The 26369-nt window shown below is 36.8% G+C and overlaps 1 protein-coding gene across 2 annotated transcripts; it reads right to left on the bottom strand.

The window, feature by feature from the left end:
- Positions 1-782: 782 nt before the first annotated feature.
- Positions 783-7614, bottom strand: prkrip1 (PRKR interacting protein 1). 2 transcript variants are annotated; one of them, XM_079606042.1, is made up of 7 exons: positions 7395-7614; positions 7191-7269; positions 5538-5638; positions 2111-2196; positions 1944-2005; positions 1497-1584; positions 783-1375 (listed from the first exon to the last, which is right to left on the bottom strand). In XM_079606042.1, the coding sequence occupies exons 1-7, from the start codon at positions 7518-7520 to the stop codon at positions 1243-1245; spliced, it is 675 nt and encodes a 224-aa protein (XP_079462168.1). In that variant the 5' UTR covers positions 7521-7614; the 3' UTR covers positions 783-1242. The 2 variants fall into 2 exon arrangements, with proteins under 2 accessions (XP_079462168.1, XP_079462169.1); XM_079606043.1 differs by having other exon boundaries at positions 1352-1584; positions 7395-7570.
- Positions 7615-26369: the final 18755 nt, after the last annotated feature.

Genomic DNA, 26369 nt, shown 5'->3' with positions numbered 1-26369 from the left:
ATCGTGGATTCTATCAAATATCAACAGATAAAAAATCATAACCCGACGGCTTCTGCTAGAAATCGTATAATGGGCCGTGGTTGGATCTTCCATCAGGACAACGATCCAAAACAAACATCAAAATCAACACAAAAAATGTGTTACGGAGCACAAAATTAAGCTTCTGCCATGACCGTCCCAGTTCCCCGACCTGATGAGTGGAGGGAACTGAAGAAGAGAAGCAGCAACATGGATCTGGGAATCTGAAGGATCTGGAGAGATTCTGTATGGAGGAATGGGCTCTGATCTCTGGTCAGTTGTTCTCCAAACTCATCAGGCATTATAGGAGAAGACTCAGAGCTGTTATCTTGGCAAAATGAGATTGCAAAAGGGTATTTAATAAAAGGGTATGAATAATTGTGGCCAACGTGTTTTGGAGAAAAATATTTATATAATAATGTGACTTCCCCCCCCACTTTCAATTCTTTTACTTAAATGAAAGGTTAGACTTTTGCCAATTTTTTGAATCAAAGATCAAAAGGATAAACGATGCAGATTTATTTTGATCATATTTACCAGGGGTATGATTAATTCTGAGCTCGACTGTATATTGCATTAAAAATTCATTAATTTATATATACTGTACACATATGTGTGTGTATGTATACATGTACATACATTTAACCCTTACAATTTTTCTGTTTGTTTAAAAAAAAAATTATCTCTCTTATACTCAATGCAGCATTGTTGTTTGCTCAAAAATACCAGTAGTTAAAACCGTAATATTGTAAGATATTACATTTGTAATATTTAAAATGTAATTTATTCCTGTAATTGCAAAGCTGAATTTCCAGCAGCCACAAAATGTTTCATTAAACGCCAAACACAAATATTCCCTTTGATATTTTTTTTTTTTAAAAAATACATATTTACAACAGAATTAAAGTCATTCCTGGTCAAATGATTGGCAACATTTAAAGCCTTTATGTATAAATACACTATAAATGTATTCATAGTGCACATTATAATGAATTATATATTTCCAAAAATACTTGTAACCAAAGTTCAAACACTGAAATGTATTGTTGGTCGTGTTTTTCAATGCGTTATACTTTCTAAAGGTGCGTTCAATTAATAGATAAGTATTAGTATATTATAACTGAGGTTACAATTATTAATGAGATTATACAACACATTATAAGATGCGTTACAAGCATAATTAAACACTTTAATGCATTATATATGAAGGCTTCAAGTAAAGTGTTACCAAATTATTTTATCGACACTCCAGTGAAGAAAAACATACAGCTTTTCAAACGTCCAAGTCAAGATTTGAACATCAGACCACATCAACCTCAAGAGTTTATCATCAACCATAAAGGATGCCAGAGCACTTCTGAAACATTTCAAACAAAGAGTGCTGTCAGAACACAATTTGATAATCGTTCTCTGCTTGAGGTGTTTTTGGCATCACATGGTAATATATGCTGGATATTTCCATTCCTTCATTCGTTCACCTCTTCCCCATGATGAAGCTGGGCACTTCCGCATCATCATCTCGCTCCTCTGCTTCCGAAGCCGAAGATGACGACGACTCCTCGGAGCCTGCTGACACAAACACCGCTTAGATGAAAGCTACAACTACCTACACTCAAGAGATGCACTTACAGTACTAGAATGATGATGATAACCTGTGCTGTCAATCAAAAACAGCAGTAATAAATGCAGTGGCTATATTAAATATTCACATTCATGATGTTACAACACTGAGGCATAAAGGATTTATTTAGCCTTTTTGCCAAATCAATTAACTTGATTATTAATATAAGAATTATAAAATATGTATTTGCTTATTTAGTAGATACCTTCCTGTTTTTACTTAAAAAAGAAAAAGGCCACTGATTAAATTCAGTAATACCACAGAACATGAACAAGGGAGTGAAAGCTATTTTATCATCTCTAACCTTCTTTCTGGCTCTCCATCTTGGCTTGCTTGGCCATCAACTTCTTTTGCTTCAACTTTTCCCTAAATTATACAAAAGAACAATTGAGATTTGGAAACACGAGAGATGAATTAAGAGCTTTCCAGAGATTCTAGTGTCTGAATCAAACAAGATGGTATTTTGCAAACCTCTTCTTTCTGCGTTTGGCTGTTCTTTCCACAGCGGCCTCTTGGTTTTCTTTCACCTTCGCAATATAATCTTCATCCAGCTTTTGCTGCCAAAGTCAAACAAATTAAATGTGAACCAATATTAGTTATACTCCATCTTGAAATATAGATATTTTTTACTAGTACAGACCCCATAAATACTTTTTATTTGAATAGAGCGGTTTACAGTCTTCAGAAGAGACACGATCGCTTTATATAATGAACAGCTTTCATTTAGTCTTTTATTCACATATAAACATTACACTGGCAAACTCAACTCAATATTGATAGTCACAGAAACAGCCAAATGTACATCCTCTGAACCCGTGAGCTTGAGAGAAGAGCAGATCCACCGCTACTCTGACGCCACACCCAACCTCAGACATTTCATCCACTACAAATAACAGGTACAACCGCATTCCATCTCTGCACATGTTTGGGTTGCTTATAATGTTCATCTGGGTGTGTGCCATTTCACCAGATTTGTAACTTATATTTATAAACCTAAGCCAACTAGGGGTGTGAGCTATTTTCTGGGATTTTCTCGATAATGATTATTAGACGATATTTTGTGTGTTTATTGTGTTGGTACTTTGGCCAGTTTAGGACTGTCGTGGACAGCCGCCTCCTAAAGTTTTTGATATTCTTCATACTCTGTGTGGTCACTTCATGTTTACCTAATATGGGCATTTTTACCTTAATAAAGCCATTCTTTAAACCTAATTATATGCATGCATCATCTTTTGTGTCAATTTCATAAATTTAATCAATTCAATTATAAAAAGACGACAACAGGGCAAAAATTCATCTTTGCAATATTGAATATTGTTTTTTAAAATGATTTAAAACAAGAAAAGATACTTTAAATGTGAAATTGAACCCGTCAGTAGGTGGCAGCAAGTCACTGTTAATAAGCGAATCATTGAAATTCATTCAAACGGCTGATTCATTCAAGGAAAGAAGCATTTGAATATCTTAATCTATCCTAGTCAACTGATTCGTTCAAAAAGCTGATTCACTCAGTAAAGAAACACCGCCGTGTGTGGCTGTTTTGAACTTTTCGTTGGCGAAAGAGCAAAAACAGGCAATATGGTGTCTGAAATGTGAGTCACCTAATATTAACTTCTTGTTTATTAAACTTGTATAAAATCAATATCACATTTGTTATGCTGATATTTGGAGAAAAACTGCACTCGTGATATTTATTACTAAATTATATAAATAAAGACTAAATCACGCAGTGAAAGCGTGCACTCTAAATCAGGGTATCTGCACATTTTTTTAAGTCAAATTTAAGGCTTTTTTAGACCTTTTTAAGACCTGAAGAAATCAAAATTAATACCGTACATTAGGGGTTTGCAATATTAACAAAAATATATCTCGATATTTTCAAAGTTTTGTTGATAATAATTAGATTATATTTTACTGATTTTGTACTGGTACCATGGCTGGTTTAGGCCTGTTGTTGACAGCAGACTCACAAAGATATTCATATTTAACATATTCTATCTATGCAGTGGTCAGTTCACAGTAGTGACTGAAATAAATTTTTTTATTAAGGGGCAATATTTGCCACCTTAAATTGATTTCCAGGGGCATTTTCACCTAAATATGGAAATTGTTTCTAAACGTATTTAGAGGTATGCATCACCTTTTATGTCAAATTCTAACATTCAAATTAAATTATATTAGAATAACGCAGTACCACTATCAAATTAAATAATTAAATTAAAAACCATCCTTGCAGTGTAGAGGTGACACAGAAGCGGCATCCGAACTGGCATTACTATATTTACACTTAATTTGCAATTGCATAAATAAAGCTATTCAATATTTAAATATGAAATTATTTATAATTTTAACATTTTAATTAAAGGGTGCTTTAAATATGCAACTAAACCCGCCAGTAGGTGGCAGTAAGTCACTGTCTTAATAAGCGAGTTGTTGGAGTTTTATTCAACCGATTTGTTCAAACGGCCGATTCATTCATTGAATCAAATGATTCGTTCAAAACGCGGATTTCAGTTTTTAAAAAAGAATCGCTGTCTGTTGGACTACAGTTTCATTATGAAATTCTCGTCGGCGAAATAAAGGGGGAAACAAACAATATTGCCAATATAAAAAGTAACACACAATGTTAACTTTATTGTTAATTTAACTGTTGTATAAAATAAATAGCACATTTGCAATTGTGCACAGGAAAACGGCACTCTTGCTCGTGATATTCTAATATAACAACATAATATAAATATAATAAGACAAAAACTCATTTGGGGACATACCTATAACTGCACTGACACATCACGCAGTGAAAGCAAGCATGAGAGACAAACGCGATGTCAGCTCGAACTCGCGGTGCCTCGTACGTAGTTAAAACAATGATTACAATATCATCATAGTTCATAGACAATCCTAAGCACAAAGAATGAACTATTGAACTGACATTTACTCGTTCTCTTATCCTCTCCTCTCTCGCGTGCAGGAGACAGACGCAGGCTAATACGCTGCCGTAAATGACGCGAATTGTCACGTGAACAAGCAAATCCACAAAGATAGAATAATAAAAATAATACGTACGCCAATTAGATAGTTTTCATTTGGAACGCATTTAGATACGTCGTCAAAGTGTCATCTAAAATTTAAGACCTTTCATAGGTAAAAATAAGACTTTTCATAAGTAAAAATAAGACTAAGACTTTTTAAGGCCTTAAATTTTAAATATCGAATTTAAGACCTTTTAATACTTTTTAAGGATCCGCGGGGACCCTGTAAATGCGTACCCGCACTAGTCTAATCTACAAGACTACATCACGTAGAGCATGCACTCTCTGGGTGTGTGTGAGGGATAGAGTAGACTATACACTATATAATGTCAAATCGCACATCATTAAAACAACATTTACGATATTAGCGCAGACGATATATATAATCGCACACAATATATATATAATCGCACTCCCCTAAAGCCAACACATGAGAATACATCAGGTTGTAAACGGTTGTTCGTCTGATTATTCGATTAATCGTCAAAATAATCGTCCAATTACCAAAATAATTGTTAGTGACAGCCCTAGTGTAAACTGAACTAGTGACATGAATACACGGGAAAGCAGTTTCTAGTTAATAATCATATGCTGTAGTGGCTTTCCAATAAGCCAGGGCAAGGTAGTAAGATGTTCTTCACTCATAGTTTGGAAAAAACAATGTCCACACAAAAATATAATTTAGGCTACAGGTTTAAAAGCCCATGGATCTATGGTAAGAACCATTCGTTCCCATCACCTGTCCCCCCTCGCAAGTTAAACATCATGTGATATTGAACAGGTGACCTACACCTACACCACCATCTAGTGGTTGAACAATAGTTTATTTTGGCTCCTACATGTGCTTTAGGCAAAAATAACCGTACCTTGTCAGATATTCGTTCCAGGAAGTCTTGTCTCTGATACTCTCGACGGCGCAGATGTCTATACACATGGAATTCACCACTGCCTGCGCCAGCACTGGAACCTGAGAAAACCAAACATAACAGCACTCACTAAAGACACATGTACACCCCCACAGCCCTGAAGACTGGTGGGGCAGAGTTAAATTAAAATAAATGACAAAATAAAGAAATCCTGTTATTCTGACATTATTTGTGTGGGCAGAAATTCTGGGAATGTTGGAATCAATGGACATTCATGTGATATATGTAAAGAGTAAGAGTAAAGAGTATGTACTAGACAAAATATGAATCCATATGAAAACTTGATATTACAAAATAAGATCAACAAACATATTGGGTCATTCACTGTTAAAGGGTTAGTTTAACCAAAAATGAAAGTTTGTTCATCATTTACTCACCATCATGTCATTCCAAACCCGTAAGACTTGCGTTCATAATCGAAACACAAATGAAGATATTTTAATAATATCTGAGAGATTTCTGTTCCTCCATTGACAGCTATGCAACTACCACTTTGAAACTTCAAAACGTTCATAAAGAGATTGTAAAACTAATCCATATAAATTGAGTGGTTTAGAGCAAATCTGAAGAGACAAAATCACTTTATATGATGAAAATAATTAATTTAGGCTTTTATTCACATTTAAACATTGATCAACTCACACATCAGTTCTGGTAAACAGAAGCTCAAGCATGTTCACTTGACGTGCGAGAATCAATGAGGTTCATTCTCGTGTTACGCTTCCGTAAGCAATACATATAAAGCAATCAGGCTCTTCAGAAAATGTGGACTAAACCAATCAATTCATATGGATTAGTTTTTCAGATTTCTTTATGAAGCGACAAAATGGTAGTTATGGAGGGACAGAAATCTCTCAGATTTCATTAAAAATATCTTCATTTGTATTTCAAAGATGAATTAAAGTCTTCAATTTGGAACGACATAAGGATGAGTAACTTTAGCCAGTCACAAATCCTGAAGACAACTCAGCGCCAATGGCATGAGTTTGGGAATGGATTACCTGTTGGTGCAGCCAATAGCAATATGGGGAAAATTGTGCAAGTAGTTTAAAAAGAATACTTTGAAATTCACCACCCAAATAACAATACTCTGAAAGTGTTTCTTGAAGCTTACTTATTCAGCAGCTCTGCAATATTAGCCACGTATGACTGAACCAAGAGGTGGTACTATACTATGCTATACTGACCTTACAATTCATGAGATGTAGGCTATATGTTTGTCAAGAATTTATGTAATCAGTTGAAAATGAATGATGTTACCACAACCACATGTATATAATATATTTGACCGATAATTAGGCATTTGTAAATACACTTTTGCAAGAATTGTATTAAGTTTAAACGTTTCTTTTGCGCTATACCGACCCTGCTGAAATCTGCAGTTATCTCAATTAGAAACATTTTCTGAGAGCACTAAACGCAAAAAGCGTTTATATTTTTTCTATAAATATTTCTAACTCAAAACTATTGAAAGAATTATTAATAGTCCTATTATTAATAGGGCATCTGAGTCTTTCAGGGGATTCGAATCTTTACTCTTCTTACGATTCCCATGCCTAGATCTGAGAGAGTAAACAAACGACACACACACACCCATCACATCCCGCACAAACTCTGGTGGAGCGCGTGGATTCCAATCCTTGGGTCTCTCTGGTATGGGTGCAGGTTTATCCTTTTTAAAAAAAAAACACAATATAAAATATAGCACTGTGTGCAGTGCAAACAGTTCGATAGCATCATTACTACTCTCCAAAATGAAACACGCTAGTTTGATGTAACGTTAAGGCTTTAACTCACGGGATTTCGCATCAATCTCTCCAACTTCAAGCGCTGCTCCTCTGCTGGAGTTTTGGCGATAATAAGAGGCTGAGACTCTTTTCTAGGAGCTTTCCCTGATCGGGCATCTTTCTTCTCCTCCGCCATGATTTTTCCAGCGTCTTCTTCTTCTTCTTCTTCGAGGCAGTTTTGAGTTCTTCTTCTTCTGTTAATTTGTGGTCCACATACTGCCACCTATTGGACTGAGGTGGATCTACATCGTTTTTAAGTATAAAATAAATAGCACGCCTGCACGTGCAAATGACTGGATGTAATTGTGCATTGATAATATAAATAAAGTCTCAATCTGAGTTATTATATAAAAAAACATGTAATAGGCCTATACAATAAATTAAATAGAAAATCAACCATGCATCCTCCAGATGTTATGCCCACAATCTCTACTAAAAACTACCATGGTTTTATATCATGTTTTTTTTTTTGGACATGTACCAATGTAATTATTAGGTAATAGTCCACTGGTGTTCTTTTGCAATACCAAACGGTCGGTAAATCTGATTCGAGTGAATCGGTTTGTTCTTGCGTCTATGCAGCGCATAGATGCATCAATCCGAATCATTCTGGTGATCCGGTTGATTGAAGATGTGACGTTCACGTTGCTTTTATATTTACTTGCGTTAAATGCTTTTATTAAGGTTTTTATTTTATTTACATTTAACATGTTATTGATTTTCTGCATTATGTTTGAATGTTTATGTTTAATTTAATTTTATGCATAGGCCTACTACTTGAACCAAAGGCGGCTTCTCAAACAAATTCTGAATTGATTCGTTCAGGCGGTTAATGCAAATAAACACATTCATCCTAACAGAGATCATTCGAGATTGATTGATATATTGATTGATTGATTGATTGATTGATTGATTGATTGATTGATTGATTGATTGACTTCAGCTTTCACAACACTGCAAATTGTTGGGTAAAATTACTATTTAAAGGCTAATGCTTTACAATATTGGGTTACTCACTTTTAAAAAGTAACTAATTGCATTACTTAGTAACTTTTTATGGAAAGTAATGCTTTACATTGCGGCACTTTTTCTCATCTGGTCTGGGCTTGGTTGTTTGTTTTTTATTAACAAAAAAGTTCAGTTTTTCACAAATGTAAAGGCCCTTTCACACAAAGGTGACATACTGTAAAAAAGCCTCCGGCTGAAGGAAATGCAAATTCACTCCTGAACAGTAGAGGGCGCAGCTCAGACAAACCTTTCAGCCGTGCCGCCATTCTGGATTGAAAAAGAAATTCACCACTTTTACTTCAGCAATAAAAACAAAAAATTAAACAAATGTGATGTTTATTTAAAAGTCAATATTACTTAATAGTATGATTGAATTGGACAATTGAAGGCCAGCAGCAAATACAATAAAGTGAGATATACATAATGTATAGTAACATATTTAATCATTGCAGGTTTCTGAGTTTGCATTAGGCCTATAGGTCTACTATTTTTATTCATTTTGAGGAATACCGCACCCAACGCCTCTGCACTTATCTCTCTCAATGTATTGTCAGTCGATAAATGGGAAAGTAAAGTTTGCATTACTTATTACAAAGTAAATGTAAAAGTATAATGTTTTACTTTACTAGTTATTTGATAAAAGTGATCTGATTATGTAACTTGCGTTACTTTTGATGCGTTACACCTAATAATACTATCATGGTACCATACTGCCACAGTGCTTTTTTATTTGGATCCTAAATCTTGTCCCTTTAAAATATACGTCTATCAGTATGTTCAGAGTTCACACAAAAACGTTCACAAATTATTTTCTGAAATCCCGCAAACTTCACATTCATGTGAGTGTGACACACAAAAGTTTTAAACCTTGTTTTCAACAATCTTAATCTTGCTAAAATAATTTCCTCTTTGTCTCATCATATCATATCATATCTCATGCTACTGTAGGCTATATGCCCAAAAACATGCTATTACCATGATATTATTTATTCAGTTTTTATTAGTGCTAGTCATCCAGAGAAGCTGCAGTTCATCCAGGAATATATATCCTTAGATATCACCTCACCCTTCCTCAACAGGACACAGGCAGGGCAAGGTCATCAGCATTTCCATTGCTTGCCAGTTGCCACCCCTATTTATTCAGAGTTGTATTTAAATGCAAATAAATTAGGATGCATATCTGCCACATCTGTTTTTAGATCCTCAAACCACCTGTATTTCCAAACTGGAACACAACTGTTTATTTCATGCAGTAGCCTACCTATATTCACTTGCAAATCCTTTCATTCAAAATCCTCCCAGCATCATCTAGAACTGGTTTGGAAAATATTTTATTTCTCCCAACATGTCGTGTGACCCAACAGGCCTATTAGACAATGCACATGGGCCAACATAGTCACCATGATTCACCACCGTCAGCCCGTAAAGCACTAACATGCTTTGACAATGACATAACTGTCGCCGAATACCGTCTTTTTCTCTTTTGTGGCAGGAAGTGAAGACAGACATTAATGAGTGGTGAGGCAAGAATGTTTTATTTGAAATACAATGAAATAAAATAAATTAAGTGTGAAACAGAAAGGTGCATTGTGTCCTTGTTAGGGGGGAACATAATTTGCACATTGTGTCAATGACAGTGGTGATGTTAAGCATTAGTTCCCAGGCTACAGCCATCATTATAATCATCGCGTATAGTGTTTTTGAACATGATATCTCAGCAGACAGGGGCTGTTTTTATTTTATAGTTATCATTGCAGTGAAATATTCAGCAGAATTCAACCATAGCAGTATCTCACATCTTCACTCGGCCATGTTTGCCAGATCTGACCCAGCCTAACAGATCCACACAATGCCGCTGTTGATTTTCCGATTATAATCACAAACGGTTTGTGTAGGGTAATTCCTCAAACATGCTGGAGCAAGCTGGCATCGTGATATTGCCCCTATGCATTTGTCTCCTCTTTTTTTTCTCTTAATCTGTATTTTTTTTTTTTTTTTACAGTAAAATATCAGGTTCAACTTTATTTAGATGGTCCACCTTAGACATTCTACTAAGCAAACTATCATTATGACTAACTCTCATTAGACTATTAGTAGACTGTTAGTTAGGGTTCGGGTTAGTAGAATAAGTTGACATGTAGTTGCAAAGTTATTATAGTCAGTGAATGTCTGTTGGGGCACCATCAAAATAAAGTGTTAGCAAATAGTAAGCAGACAGTCTACTAATACACTAAAGACAGTTAGGTTCTGACGTAGGTCCAAAGTTACTTATAGTTAGTAGAATGTCAAAAGTGGACTTTCGAAATGAAGTGTTACCATATCATAAATCTAAAATTATGGCAAGAATTCACTATAGCGTAAAAAAAATAATTGAAATCACCATAATTCCCAATTGAGTATGACAAGTTCCTCAAGTGGTTAAATATGCAATTGAGGCATTATCTAATTAAATGTGCACTAATATGCATACATTTCCATAACAGATATCTGAACATTGGATAAAGCAAGGTTCACAATTCTTGTTTCATTTTGTTTACATTTAGATGAGAAGGTTTTTACAGAGGGGATTTAGGAATAAAAAATCAGGCAAATGGTAAATCACACACACACACACACACACACACACACACACACACACACACACACACACACACACACACGCACGCACGCACGCACGCACACACACACACACACACACACACACACACACACACACACACACACACACACAAATAGGAATACACCTGTAAAGTTTGTGATATGTAAGTGAAGATGATTGAGATTTGATTGTGATTGACTGAAAAGAGAGAGAGAAAATTGCCTTTAAAGATGTGTATTGTAATTGAAATCTACAGACAGATTTTTATAGGTCAGACTTTTATAGGTCAGTACAACCCGATCTCACGGCAATTCATACAAATTTTACGAGGTGGCTAATTCGTACCAATTCATACGACCTCACTTATACGAATTTGTACGATTTTTGCTAAATCGTATATTTTACAAGTTGGCAAATTCGTATGAATTCATACGAATGACCTGACCCCGCCCCTAAACCTACCCATCACGTGGGTTTAGACAAATCGTACAAATTCGTATGAATTAGCCACCTTTTAATCACTCGTACAAATTCGTACAAATTGGTCGTGAGATAGCGTTGCGTTTGTTTTGTGTGTTTGTTAGCATTCCGTGACATGTTGAATCCTGCCTGAGACAGTTGAGTGCACTTGCAGTCTTGATTCATTAATGCCCTTGAACGTCAATTTGTAAAGCACGTTCTCTACACATTATGTGCGTGACTCAAACCAATCCTGCTCTCATATAGTGTCACTTCTTAGGACTAACATGTCACTGCATGTGCGTTGGCTATAGATGCCTCCAGGGCAAGTGCGTCCGCTCTATAAAATGATGTGCCCTTATAGAAGCATAAAGCATGCTAACACAATTAGACACTAATCATGTAACACTATGCACAGTATGCATTCTCTAACATGTGCAAGCTGATGCGGATATCAAAACAGTACAGGGGGAAGGAGAAAGATGGCACAAGATTGGCACAAATATGACGACTGAAGCAATGGAAGTATTGCCTTTCAGGTGAAATAGCCTTTGTTACAGAGCTATGCCATAACGACCACATTGAAAGGCCCCCCACAATAATCAGATATGGCAACAACTACAAAAATGTTTGGCAAGTCTTGATTTGTTAGGTTATATAGAATAGGTTTTCCTGCTTGAATGTTCAAAAAACACAATATTTTTCACATATTTAAATTGTTGCAGCACCTTTCTTCACAGTCTGTCAGTAAAGCTCAAGGGGGTCATCCATCCGCCGGAAACCGAAGCTTCCCCGGGTGCCGCCATTGGCTATCAAGCCATCACCTGCTGTTAGCATTCCATTGACTCCCATTCATTTTGGCGTCACTTTGACAGCGAATAACTTTACATCTGAGGCTCATATCATGTTTAAAGACTCCATTTGTCCACTATTTATTTCTAAAGAAACACGACAATGTATAAAAGGCTCCATTACCTTGTATCTTACGTTATGGCCCCGTAAGATACAAGGTAAGATAAAGCAGTTTTTGTAAAAATAGGCTAACGATTGCGTCATAACCACTCGACTCTCTGTCGCACAGTCGAGAAATTACCGTATAGACCGGCGGAGAAGCTCGCAAGCAATCGGGGGGACGTGGAGGCATAAAGTCTGATAAAGTCAAAGGAGAAGCCCATAGAGAGAGATAAAGTTGCTCCTGATGCTAGCTCATGGACAGCTAATACTCACGCTCTCCGTCTCTGTGAGATTCGGAAGGGAATGGTTCAGATTTCTCTCGGCACAGCTTCTAGAAGACTTACAACTGTCAGACAGGTTGCTCACGTCACATCTACGCCGTCAAGCTCGGTTTGAGCCTGTGCACTACGTTCAACCATCAGGAAGTGAGTGCTTCTAATTGACTTCACTTTTCTCCGTTGAAACCTATGGGGTCGCTGTGTCCAGTTTATATACTGTCTATGGTAAAGCTTTGTTTAGTTCCTGTCTCTATGAAGCCCCTCCTTCCTAGAAGTGCAATGTCCTCTGATTGGTCGAGTGGACCAGTGTTTTGTGATTGGTCAACCACTTCCATCGCTAACTGTCATCCGCCTCATTCACTCAAATATACATCATTGCTTGCATTCCTCCACAGGCAGAACCCTTGCAGGGTTGTATATGGAACGCCTTAAGGCCTTGATCACTTGTGGGTAAATTAAGTGTGAGCACTGCGAGTTGCTGTTATGATGATGCACTATGACTATGGTCTATAGATCTGCCTGTAAGTGTATGTCTCGCTTCCTCTGTCAAAATGGAGGCGTCAAGGGTCTGTTCAAATAAACTTCCCTTGTCCACTTGACAAAGTTTTAGTGGTGAAAGTAAGGTAAGATGTACGTAAGTAGCTAAGCATATTTGACAACTGTTAATTAAGACAGAAATGTTAAAAGACTGAAAGTAATATCAGGTGATGCAAGCTACTCAACTTTTTATTTTATTTTTAATTTAGCCTTCTTAAAGGGGTGGTTGATTGCAATTTCACTTTTTTTCATTTTAAATAGTGTGTAATGTTGCTGTTGGTGCATGAACAGTATCTGCAAAGTTTCTGGGCTGAAAGTTCAACGTAAGCAGATATATTGTCTTTTAAAAATCAGGAAGTTTAATGCCTACAAAAACGACTCGAATGGGACTACAACGAGATACTTCCCGGGTTTTATACGCAACTAACCCATAAATGTACATCAACCCTCGCTCCGGAATATGCAAAAAAGGGGACGTGGCCATATCTCTGCGGCTTTGTCGAAGAGGAAGAGTTATAGTGGAGAGCTGTAGCCATGCCGTCGAAAGTGTGTTATTTTCACCCAGCTGTCAGGTCTTCTGTGTTCGGGCTTCCTACGGACGCTGTAGTTCGTCAACAATGGTTAAAATTTCTGTTTGATTATGTTCCTGAAAATTACAATCGTAATTTAGCTTTCTGTGCTGCGCATTTTACGGAAGACAGCTTCCAGAATCTCCACGAATTCAATGCCGGATTAAACAAGAAACTGTTACTAAAACATGAAGCAGTTCCAACTTTAAAACCAGAGGCAGCAGTTGTTGGGCCACAACCTGTAAGAAAGACTTAATCATTTTAAATGTATTTGCATGTATAATTTCAGACGTAATGTTTTAGTTTTATCAAGCACGTAAACAAATGCCAGCGCTGGCTTTAGTAGCCACTTAGTTATGCTATTTCGTGTGTCAATAACAAGCGCGTACAAACATTTTGGACCTGAATTTGTAATTATGTACTCATTTTGTAAATGTACTTTCCATGTATACTTTATGACGTAATTTTTCGATTTGATCAAGAACGTAAACCAATGCCAATGCTGTTTGTTTATAGTAGCCAGTTAGTTCGATGCTATTTTGGGTGTATAAGACAAACGTGTATAAAGTTCAAGAAATTATATGTAATCGCAACAACAAACTTCAGATGCGGTATTACTCAGTCATTTATTCAGTTATATTAAATATTTAATCAGGAGAAAACCGTATCTCAAAATCTAACAAGCAGCAGTGGCATTTTCAAGTAACAGCGTATCGAAATTCTTGTATAATAAAAGTAGAATAGAATACAATAATAATAATAAAAAAATTACCATTCAGAAACTTTTTGTAAGAGCCGTGTTTGGGGAGGTTCTGCTTGACTCTCTTCATTGCCGCTTTCTGGGTCTGATTCTGGCTCAAACTGACACGGCAGTATTGACACCATTATTTACATTTGACCGGAGCACATGCAACTTTCGCCCGTAAAGGTAATAGGCGTGATGGGCGTGAAGTTTCCGGGCAACGTGCACTACGCAGTTTAGCCAATTACAACATACCGGCCCAACTAACCAATCTGAGCCCATTGCCTGTTTCTGAGGGAGTGGTTTCATAGAATCAGGAAGTCAACCGGTCGTTCAAATGACAGAGGAGAAAGCGGCTTACAATAAAGGTGAAATTTATGAAAAATAAGGCTTTACAAAAAAAAAAAAAGACGAAGACATGTTATATTGCACCCCATAAACACAATCATGCAAAGAAAAAAAGCAGTAAACCACCCCTTTAAATGAAAAAGACCAGGGGTGGGAAATCTCAAGATCTACTTTCATGTAGCCTAGATGTAAGGTTCAACCCTAATCAGACACACACAAGCTCAAGCACTGCGTCCGAAATCGCATACTGTATAGTGGGTAATTTGGTTTGAAACTTACTTTGCGACCGTTAAAAAAACATTTTCTATACAGAATGTGTATTCGGACACATGACAGCTTGAGCTCCTGTCCATTTACTGTAATCATGAAAGTAAAAAGGCCCTTTTTGGTCGTATCGCGATGCCCCACGGAACATTTCGCCTCTGCACCCACAGAGGTCTGTGCACGCCACTGCACAGGGACACCAAATAGACGCCCCGCAATCGTCCTTTCTATGGCAAGGTGTCCATGGAAAGCCATCTCTGGTTAAACCTCTCAAGAATAAGAGAGAGGGACAAGTCATTCTTGCTGGAGGCCTGACTTTCTCCTCCTTGCCTCTTTGGCGACACAGTCAATGCTGTCGTCGAGAGGTTTCAAGAGGCCAAGAAAGAAACTGGGGGTCGAGGTGGCAATCACAGCGAAGCCTTGCCAAGGGCGGACAGATCTGAGGACCGTCATCCTATCAGCGTTCAGGTATAGTCCTGATGCCAGACGGCATATTACTTAACCTACACCAGAGGTCAGTATGATATGAGTAGCTTGTAGTTTGGAGAGCTACAAAGTAGCTTTCCTAAAACGGCTGTATTATTTGTATTACAAAGATGGCCGCCGTGTGAATCTGACTACCCTTAATCAAACCTTGTTCAAAAACAGAGACATTAGTATGGATCTGAGTTATCGCATCCGATATGGCTCAGTGGTTTGTGATGAATGGCTTTGTCATTCTTCCTTCTCTCTATATTTCTTCCTCTCTAACACACTCATATATACAGCTTGTCAAATTTACAACCTGGTCCACTGCGGCTAGTCGATTCAGTTGATAAAAGCAGCGCAGGATCAAAGGTGGCTATATATCATCCCCCCCTCTCATTTTCTCATTACCTTCCAGCTGATACTGCATTGAGCAGTCTGCCTACCCAACATCCATCAAAACAAGGAACCGTTTTTACTGTTTGCATTTGAGGCTTTTCACAAAGCCCATCCTGAGGATAGTGAGATATGATGAGCTCTCATTTTAATATTTCATCTAAACATCAAGCCCGTCTGTCTGTGTGTATGACTATAAGACATTTTCAAAAGGATAGAGAATGACTTAGGATAGAGAATGAAACAGAATCCTTTGAATTTAAAGGCTTGTATGTAGTTTTTCGGACACAGGGGATAATCTGAGGTTTCAAAGTGCCAGAGGCCAATCTGTAGATTCAAAGATACTCAACCTCTTTGTTGTGATGCATCCCCCTTAGCCATGTTAAAATCACTGAAACACACTTGAGGGGCTTATTGCTTTTATAAAATGAAGGCAACAGCAATATGATAAGATAGAAAATGCTAAATAAATAAACAATGCATTCATGTTCATGTATACTGACATTTTGAGTTTAACATCAATGTATTATAAATGAACATACATTGACAAAGAGCGATAGAATATTTTTAGTATAATAGCATTAATCTACTGTGCACTATTTATTTTTTTATTTTGTAAAGTTTGGGGTCAGTGAAATTAAAATTACTTTTATTTTGCAAGGGTGCATTAAATTGATAGTTGGTGAAAAAACATTCATTAAAAGAGTTATATTTTAAATGGATGCTGATCTTTTGAATCTAATCAAAGAATCCTGAAAAACATGGAACAGTTTCCACGAAAATATTAAACTGCACAACCATTTTCAACACTGATAATATTAAGAAATGTTTTTTGAGCAGAAAACCAGCATATTAAAATGATTTCTGAAGGATCATAAAGACTGGTAGCCTGGGTGCCAGCCCGAATCCCGCCCACAACATTTTTCGGTCGGGAAGTCACATTCTGGTCTAGTTCTGGTCTAGTTTTTGGTCACATTCTGCCTAGAATATGAGTATGACGAAGTCAGGCTAAAAGACTGGAGTAATGATGCTGAAAATTCAGTTCTGCGTCACATCAGAAAATTACATTTTGAAATATATAAAAATAGAAAGTTATTTTACATTGTAATAATATATCTAATATAAAACAAAGTGTGAGAATATATACAATGCCATCCGTGCGTTCTTAATGAATTCTTAATGATTGATTTTTTTATTTAATTTTTTATTTAAAATTCACCCGATAGAACACTTATGAAGTGTAGTGCATTGTGAATTGCTTTCCAAATGAGTCTCTTAAAACATGATTGCCATGAGATGACATGACATGAATTCCATATAGTCCTTCGTTTCATCCTCAGCATTAAATCAGGGGATCAGCCCATCCAGAAACAAGCTGAGCCCTGATTTGAACCATTTGACCAAAACAAACAGCCTAAAGGGGCACAGTCTGAGAGCGAAAGAAGGTCAGAGCCCTTCTTCTTTACTCCAGAGGGGAACTGCATCAGTAACCATTCAGAATACAACGAGAAACACCAACTAAAAGCCTTCGATATTTAGGAAAAGATTACAGAACGATTAGGTAAAACATTACGCTTCCCCCAAAACAGCAGTTTGAATGCACACCAGATGGCCTGGGCGTCATTTGGTCTTGACGTCCACTTTCCAACGGCCCTGTACACAATAATGTGTGTTTGTCTGCATTTCATGGAGAGTTCAGCATTCATAAAGCAGCAACACAATACACTGGCTTCACACTGATCAAATAATGCTGTGTTGAAATTTATAATAATGATGCTGTGACTGAAATCTACCACAGGACGTCAAAGGCCCGAGAGCACATCATTTGATGTTTCTCAGAGCTGTCATCTGGCTGAACAAAGCAGTTCTGTTCATGAGAAAGCATCCATCTTCCTTTTTTATGCAAAGCACACTGTGAAATCTGTCTGTGCCTCCTTGGCATGCAGCGTGATTGAATCACATTAATGCCAAGCTGCATTTATGGTTATGGTCTTATGGAATTAAGCAAACTCAGTCATTTACTAAATGAAAACAGTAACCCTTTACAATGAGGTTTATTAGTTAACATTAGTTAGTGCATTAACTAACATGAACTAACAATGAGCAATACATTTGTTACAGTATTTATTCATCTTTGTTAATGCTAATAAATATCCAGCTGTTCATTGTTTATTCATGTTAGTTAACAGTGCAATAACTAATTTTAACAAATACAACCTTTAATTTTAATAATGTATCAGTAAATGTTGAAATTCATATTAACTAAGATTAATAAATGCTTAACCCCTTAAGTGGCACCCCCCTTTTTTTAATAGAAAATGCACATCCCGAACTTAAATGGTTGTAATTCAAGAATGCGTTGGAATATAGATGTAAGATTTGTCTTGTTTTAAGGAAGACATCTGGCAGATTTTTGTAGAAGTTAAATAAATTAAGAAAGTTAAACAGAAAAACAATTATAGAAGTTTGAGTTTATGAAAATGTACAATGTTAAAAATGTAATTATTCATATTTTATATCAAATATATATTTTCAAAACCTGGTTGACTCTAAAAAAGCAAAAGAATCAAAGCCAAAAATCTGAACAAGTTGTGTTTCAATTTTTAGGTTGATATATCAAAAAATAAGCTTTCAGTGAGATTTTGTTTGGGCGCAGTACCAAACTTTTTCACTAGTTGACATTACTGCCCATATAAGGGCGCCTCCATTTCCATATGTTGTTTGAGTAATCTGAACCATTATTTTTACAATTTTCATATGAAGTAGACATCCTATTCAGAAGTAGTATTGGAAGTTTGGCAGATTTTTAAATTAATTCAACCTCTAAGAAACACAAAAAGCATTATAGCTCGCTGACACATCACAAATGGTGAATCTATTATTTTTTTCGTTATATTTAAAACATTTTCAGATCTTTTTTTCTAAAATAATTGAATGGATGTTATCTTTTGAACGCTTGGCATGAAAACAAACTGAGGTTTCTACCATTCTTTCATGATTTTTCATGTTCATCACTATTTCAAAATAAAGGTCTGAACACGCCTTAGGAGTATGAAAATATTCTTGTTGCAAATTGATAAATTACGGCTCCTCGGCCAAATATGTAAACTAGAGTTTGTAAACTTTCAAATGATATATAGTTTGTCAAGATTAGTTTAGGTTTAGTATAGGATATTACTGTTTTAAATATGTAATGGCTGACACAATTCCAATATTAAGTATTGTTCATTCTTAGTTCATGTTAACTAATGAACCTTAATGTAAAGTGTTACCGTGAAAACAAAACAATATTCATTAACCATTTCTATCATATCTGACGGTGATTCTTCTATAGGCCATCTCTTGCCATACGCGAGAGACCGACCATGAATTTTCTTGGTAATGATTTTTCAGGGGTAGGTTGCCAGGTCTTTCCCTAACCCCTCCCCATTGCATGGATTGGGACTCACATGTTCACACCTATAGACAATTTAGATTCTCCAATTCAACTATACTTCATTTTTTTGGATTGCGGGGGAAACCAGAGCACCGGGGGAAACCCATGCAGACACAGGGAGAAGAACATTCAAACTCCACACAGAAAATGCTTAAAGGTGCAACACATGCATTAAGTATTAAAACTCTCCAGTCGTCTTCTACGAACATACCTGGCTGACACCATCCAATGCTAGGGTTTCGGACTGTACAGAACACGGCTCCAATCTTCCATACTCCAGTCCTTATATTCTTTGGCAAATGTATACTTTTTTTTTTTTTTTTTTTTTTTTTTTTTGCAGTAGATAAAACTAATTAATGTTTTCTTTACTGGTACACAACCTCTCAATCCAGCCTCATATAGCAGTTGGTTTACAGTTTAAGATGAAATTGGAGGTTGCAGCTCATCCAGGTCTTTTCAATTCAATTCAATTCAAGTTTATTTGTATAGCGCTTTTCACAATACACATTGTTTCAAAGCAGCTTTACAGAAAATGCATTTCAAAAATATACATACAAAAATACAGTTAGTTAATCATGAAATTTAGGGCATAACATATCGCCGGCGTTGGGTCGTCTCTTCACAGGCGTCGAGTCGTCTCATCACAGACGTTGGGGCATCTGAAGTCTCCATGAGAGGCTGGATACATAACTGGAGCTGACGAACTCTATTTGAGTTAACAACAAAAAAGGCAGATGGGAAATAATTAGCGTAGCTGCTGTTCTTAATATGAATGCATTTGATCTGATTTAACTGTAGTATAAAAGGTATGAGATGCATCATGTGAATGCTTGGCTAAAGAGATGCGTCTTTAATCTAGTTTTAAACTGGGAGAGCGAGTCTGAGCCTCGGACAATATCAGGAAGGCTATTCCAGAGTTTAGGAGCTAGATGTGAAAACGCCCTCCCTCCTTTAGTGGACTTAGATATCCTAGGTACGACCAGAAGCCTCGAATTTAGCGATCTTAAAGAGCGCGATGGAATATATGGCGATAGAAGATCTCTTAAATACACAGGAGCTAAACCATTTAGGGCTTTATAGGTCAGTAACAATACTTTGTAATTGATACGGAACTTAATAGGTAACCAGTGTAGAGATGATAAAATTGGTGTTATATGATCATATTTTCTTGACCTAGTAAGAACTCTAGCAGCTGCATTTTGGACTAACTGTAGCTTGTTTACTGAGGATGCAGGACAACCAGCTAATAAAGCATTACAGTAATCTAGTCTCGAGGTCATGAATGCATGAACTAACTTTTCTGCATCAGAAACTGATAGCATATTACGTAGCTTAGCAATGTTTCTAAGGTGGAAAAAGGCTGTTCTTGTGACATTTGAGATATGATTTTCAAAAGACAAGTTGCGGTCTAGTATAACACCCAGGTCTTTTACTGTAGAGGATAAAGTAACAGGACGTCCATCTAGATTAAGGTTGTATTGTAAGAGGTTTTGTGGGCAGTTTTTTGGACCAATCAGTAATACCTCCGTTTTATCTGAATTTAATAGAAGAAAATTACACGTCATCCAATATTTTATATCTTTAACACACTCTGTCATTTTAGATAATTTAGTGTTATCATCTGGTCGTGATGAAATATATAATTGAGTGTCATCAGCATAACAGTGGAAACTTATTCCATGTTTTCTTATAATATTACCAAGTGGCAGCATATAAATTGAGAATAGCAGGGGGCCTAATACAGATCCCTGCGGCACTCCATAATTTACTGACGTTATCTTTGATTTTTCCCCATTTAAATGGACAAAATGGTAACGGTCTGATAGGTACGATCTAAACCAGCTTAATGCCTGTCCCTGAACACCAGTGTAATTTTGAAGTCGATCTAAGAGTATTTTATGATCTATAGTGTCAAACGCAGCACTAAGATCGAGTAAAACTAGTATTGAGATACAGCCTTGGTCAGAAGCTAAAAGTAAATCTTTTGTAATTTTAACCAGCGCAGTTTCTGTGCTATGATGTGGCCTGAATCCTGACTGAAACTTTTCATAGATATCGTTTTCTTGCAAGAAAGAGCACAATTGAGCGGACACAACTTTTTCTAGTATTTTAGACATAAATGGAAGATTTGAGATGGGTCTGTAGTTTGCTAGGTTATTTGGATCTAATTGTGGTTTCTTAATAAGAGGTTTTATAACTGCCAGCTTGAATGTTTTTGGAACATGTCCTAAAGATAGAGACGAGTTAATAATATTGAGAAGAGGCTCTTCCACTACAGGTAACACTTCTTTCAGTAGTTTAGTGGGTATTGGATCTAATAAACATGTTGTTGGTTTAGATGCAGTGATAAGTTTATTTAGCTCTTCCTGTCCTATAGTTGTAAAGCACTGTAGTTGTTCTTGAGGGGCGATAATTGAGGCTGAATCATAAGACGCTGTCAAAGATTGTACATTTACAATTGTGTTTCTGATGCTTTCTATTTTCTCAGTGAAGAAATTCATGCAATCATTACTATTAAAATGTAACGGAATATTTTGTTCAGGTGATGTCTGTTTATTTGTTAATCTAGCCACAGTGTTAAATAAAAACCTTGGATTGTTTTGGTTATTTTCTATTAGTTTGCGTAGATGCTCAGACCTGGCTGCTTTTAGAGCCTTTTTATAACGTGACATACTGTCTTTCCACGCGATTCTGAAGACCTCTAAATTAGTTTGTTTCCATTTGCGCTCTAAGTTACGAGTTTCTCTCTTGATAACATGCGTAGCACTGTTGTACCATGGTGCTTTAGTTTTCTCTCTAACCTTTTTTAATCTAATTGGTGCAACAGTTTCTAATGTACTAGAGAAAATGGTGCTCATACTGCTAGTCATTTCCTCTAGTTCCTCTGTTTGTTTGGGTTCACTGAGGAGCGGAGATAGATCAGGTAAGCTATTCAAGAATCTATCTACAGTGGTTGGAAGGATTGTTCTGCCTGGTCGATAACGTGGCGCAACATGACACATTTCAGCCGTACGTAGTATGCAAGTTACCATGTAATGATCAGTGACATCATCACTTTGCGGTATAATATCTATATCGGTTGGATCGGTTCCATATGATATAATTAAATCTAGAGTATGATTAAGACGATGAGTGGGACCACTAACGTTTTGCTTGACCCCAAAGGAGTTTAATAAATCTGTAAACGCAGCTCCTAACGCATCATTTGTGTTATCAACGTGTATGTTGAAATCTCCAACAATTATTGCCTTATCGGCATTGACCAATAGATCTGAGAGAAAATCTGCAAACTCTTTTAGGAAATCAGCGTAAGGCCCTGGCGGTCTATATACGGTAGCCAAGGCTAGAGATAATAGGGATTTCTTTCTTACATCTAGGAGCGTAACATTTAGAACAAGTACTTCAAACGAATTAAACCTGTGGCCTGTTTTCTGAGTAACATTAAGAATATCTCTATAGATTGTTGCAACACCGCCGCCACGACCAATCAGACGGGGCTCATGCTTATAACCGTATCCTGGTGGAGTGGACTCATTAAGACCGAAATAATCATTTGGTTTAAGCCAGGTTTCAGTAAGGCAGAGTACATCAAAGCTATTATCAGTGACCATTTCATTTACAATAACCGCCTTAGGTGTAAGCGATCTAATGTTTAGAAGACCTAGCTTTAGAAATTGTTTTTGTTCACTAATATTGAGATTTTCTGGTTTAATCACAATTAGATTTTTCTTAGATCCTGCAGTAGATTTATTGTTTGGCCTCACTAAACGAGGAATAGACACAGTTTCTATATAGTGTTCTACACTGGTACTTATATCAATTAATTTGGGACAGCAAAGAATGTGATTTGGACTTTGACTTACTAGTCATATGGTGTGTAACGTCTTGGAGATGTTGTCCGACAGAACAGCCGCTCCGATTCTGCTGGGGTGCAGGCCATCAGCATGGTAGAGCCTAGGTCGCTCCCAAAACAGATTCCAATTATTTACAAAGAGCAGTCTCTGTTCATTACACCATGACATCAACCATTCATTTAGTGCAAACAATCTACTGAACCTTTCTTGTCCTTGTCGGTACGTGGGAAGCGGTCCAGACACGACGATCTTTGCTTCAGGCGATGTTCTGCGTACCGTCTCGATCAGGCTCCTGTAGTCCCTCTTCAGAACCTCCGTCTGTCGCAGCCTGATGTCGTTCACCCCCGCGTGCAGCACGACAGCTCCGACGCGCTCGTCACCGTTCAGGATCTCGGGGACCTGCGCAGCGACATCGAGAACACGAGCACCAGGAAAGCAGTGAGTGCGCACCATACCTTTACCTGAGGTAGCGCGGACATGCCGGACCATGGAACTGCCGATGATCACAGCGTCGTCGCGTTCCGTCTCGCGAAGAGGGGAGAAGCGGTTCCGGGTGGAGATCTTTGAGTTACAACATACAGGTGATTTTCATCCTTCTGTTAAAATGCTCACTATGTTCCTTGACCAGTCACAGCACTTTAGTAGTGGCGTTGTGTCACTGTGCTTTGAAATAATTCTGTGGACATTGTGACCATTTACATCCAGCACATGTGCAATATCCAAAACCAATTTCCAAAACCTTCCTTGGTTGCAGAGGACCACACCTTTCATTGCCACTCCTTTTCACTAAAACCCACAAAATAACATCTAATAATACAGCTAATATGTGCCACATAGTGACTTATTGAATTATAGGCTGGGAATAATGAGTCCAAGATTGGTATGACCACTTCGCCAAAAATGACGTCCGCACAATTCATTGCGTCATGACAAATGCTACAGTTGAAACGTGGAACATGCATGTTTACACTTCAGGCATAACTTCACAACATGTATACAAATATCTTTTAATTAGCCAATGCTTCACACACACACACACACACACACACACACACACACACACACACACACACACGCACGCACGCACGCACGCACGCACGCACGCACGCATGCACGCACGCACACAAACATGCACACACACACACACACACACACACACACACACACTGCAACAACTTTTCGGCCCTATGGTTCAGCGGTATGTCTGAAGAAAGAAGAATGAAGCATATACTGAAAAGAACACTCAGACTACAGTTAAGCATGCGGTGGCTTGGTGATGCTCTGGAGCTGCTTTGCATCCTCTGGTAACATGGGTTCATTGAAGTATCAGAAAATCCTAGGAGAAAACGTCTGGCCGTCAGTGAGGCATCATTGGACCTCCCAACAGGACAATGTTCCCAAGCATACCTCAAAATTCCAGCAATTAAGGCTTGGTTGCAGAAGAAGTCCTGGAAGATTATAGAGTGGCCATCACAGTCACCTGACTTGAACCCCATAGAAAATCTCTGGTAGGATTTGTAGAAGGCGGTTGTAGCACACAAACCCAAGAATATTAGTGAACTGGAGGCCATTGCTCATGAGGAATTGGTTAAGATTCCTTAGAAACACTGCCAGAAGCTGGTGTCTAGTTATACATCTCGTTTGCAGCAGGCCATAACAGCAAAAGGGTGTTCTACTAAGTACTAAAGATGCTTGTCATGAAGGGGTTGAATAATTTTGAGACTGCAGAAGTCATTAAAAGTTGCATTTTCAGATGATTTTGGAGAAACCACTTGAAACATGTATTTCAATGACACTTGATTTGATTTTGGTTTGATTTGTTCATTGCAAACAGCTGGGTCTGTCAATTTTGCCAATATACCTGATTTACAATGGGGTTTGAATCATTTGGATTAGAACTTTATATATATATATATATATATATATATATATATATATATATATATATATATATATATATATATATATATGTCTGTGCATGTATGTATGAATGTATGTATATAGTCTGATTGGGACACTTTTTGCCATTGAGGTGACTGAGAAAAAGTTTCCCAATCAACCAAATAACTAATTGGTTTGAGTAGGACAAACTTAAATTGAACTAATTAGTTGAGTCAAATTAACTTTCATTAGTATTTAGCACTTTCTTTGTCTTTCAAGTTCACAGAACTTATATATTTTAAGTAAACTGAACGGTTTCATTGTTTTGAGTTTTATGAAATTATTTATTTTAATTTAGACGAACTTAAGTTTAACTGAAACGGTTGGGATGTCTATTTCCCAGCATGCTTTGTGTTCACAATGTGAAAAGTGTTCACATTGAGATTACATGAAAGTTTTAAATTAATTGTATGAATTAGTGTACTCATACATTATAATTGTTCTTAACTTGAAATGTTTAAGTACAAAATAAAAATCTGCTAGTTCTGCTTACTTAAACTTTGAATTTCAGAACTTAAAAAAATTGAGGCAATTGATTGCCTTAAATGTTTTGAGTTCTGCCAACTTAGAATCACTGTTTCCAAACTAAATTTTAAGCAGCACAGCTGTTTTCAACATTATAATAATAATAATGTTTTTGAACAGGAAATCAACATATTACAAACGATTTCTGGAGGATCATGTGACACTGAAGACTGGAGTAATGATGAAGAAAATTAAGCTTTGCCATCACAGGAATAAATTACATTTTAATTTATATTATATTAGAAAACAGTTATTTAAAATTGTTATCATATTTCACTGTTTTACAGTGTTTTTGTATACCATTGAAAAATCTTACTTACCCTAAAGTTTTTGTGATGATGAAATGAATATGATATTTTCAAAAGGTAATGTCTTAAATATAACAAAAAAAATTGTTACTACAAGGAAGCATGAAAATATGGTAAAAATTATGGAAGCATGGAAAAATTGGTAAAATTTTGCATTACAGATGTTGCCCTTGTCCATTTCCTTGATTGACATTTGTTGCGTTTACACCCGATTGAAATCTGCAGCATGAAATCGACCAAATGAAATCAGTAAAGAACAGAGACACCTTCCTGTTTATGTGTTGACAACATTCCTCCTGCCC

Source organism: Phoxinus phoxinus, assembly GCF_949152265.1.
Source record: "Phoxinus phoxinus genome assembly, chromosome: 3".
In the NCBI taxonomy this organism is placed as follows: Eukaryota; Metazoa; Chordata; class Actinopteri; order Cypriniformes; family Leuciscidae; genus Phoxinus; species Phoxinus phoxinus.
This window is presented reverse-complemented; position numbering and strand designations above follow the sequence as displayed.

Excerpts from the sequence above, each read along its gene's own strand:
- prkrip1 (XM_079606042.1), bottom strand. The coding sequence starts at position 7,520 with ATGGCGGAGGAGAAGAAAGATGCCCGATCAGGGAAAGCTCCTAGAAAA. Across the intron at positions 1,585-1,943 it reads GATGGAGAGCCAGAAAGAAG|GCTCCGAGGAGTCGTCGTCA; the intron begins GTTAGAGATGAT and ends TTGTGTCAGCAG. Across the intron at positions 1,376-1,496 it reads AGCTTCATCATGGGGAAGAG|AAGTGCTCTGGCATCCTTTA; the intron begins GTGAACGAATGA and ends GAAATGTTTCAG.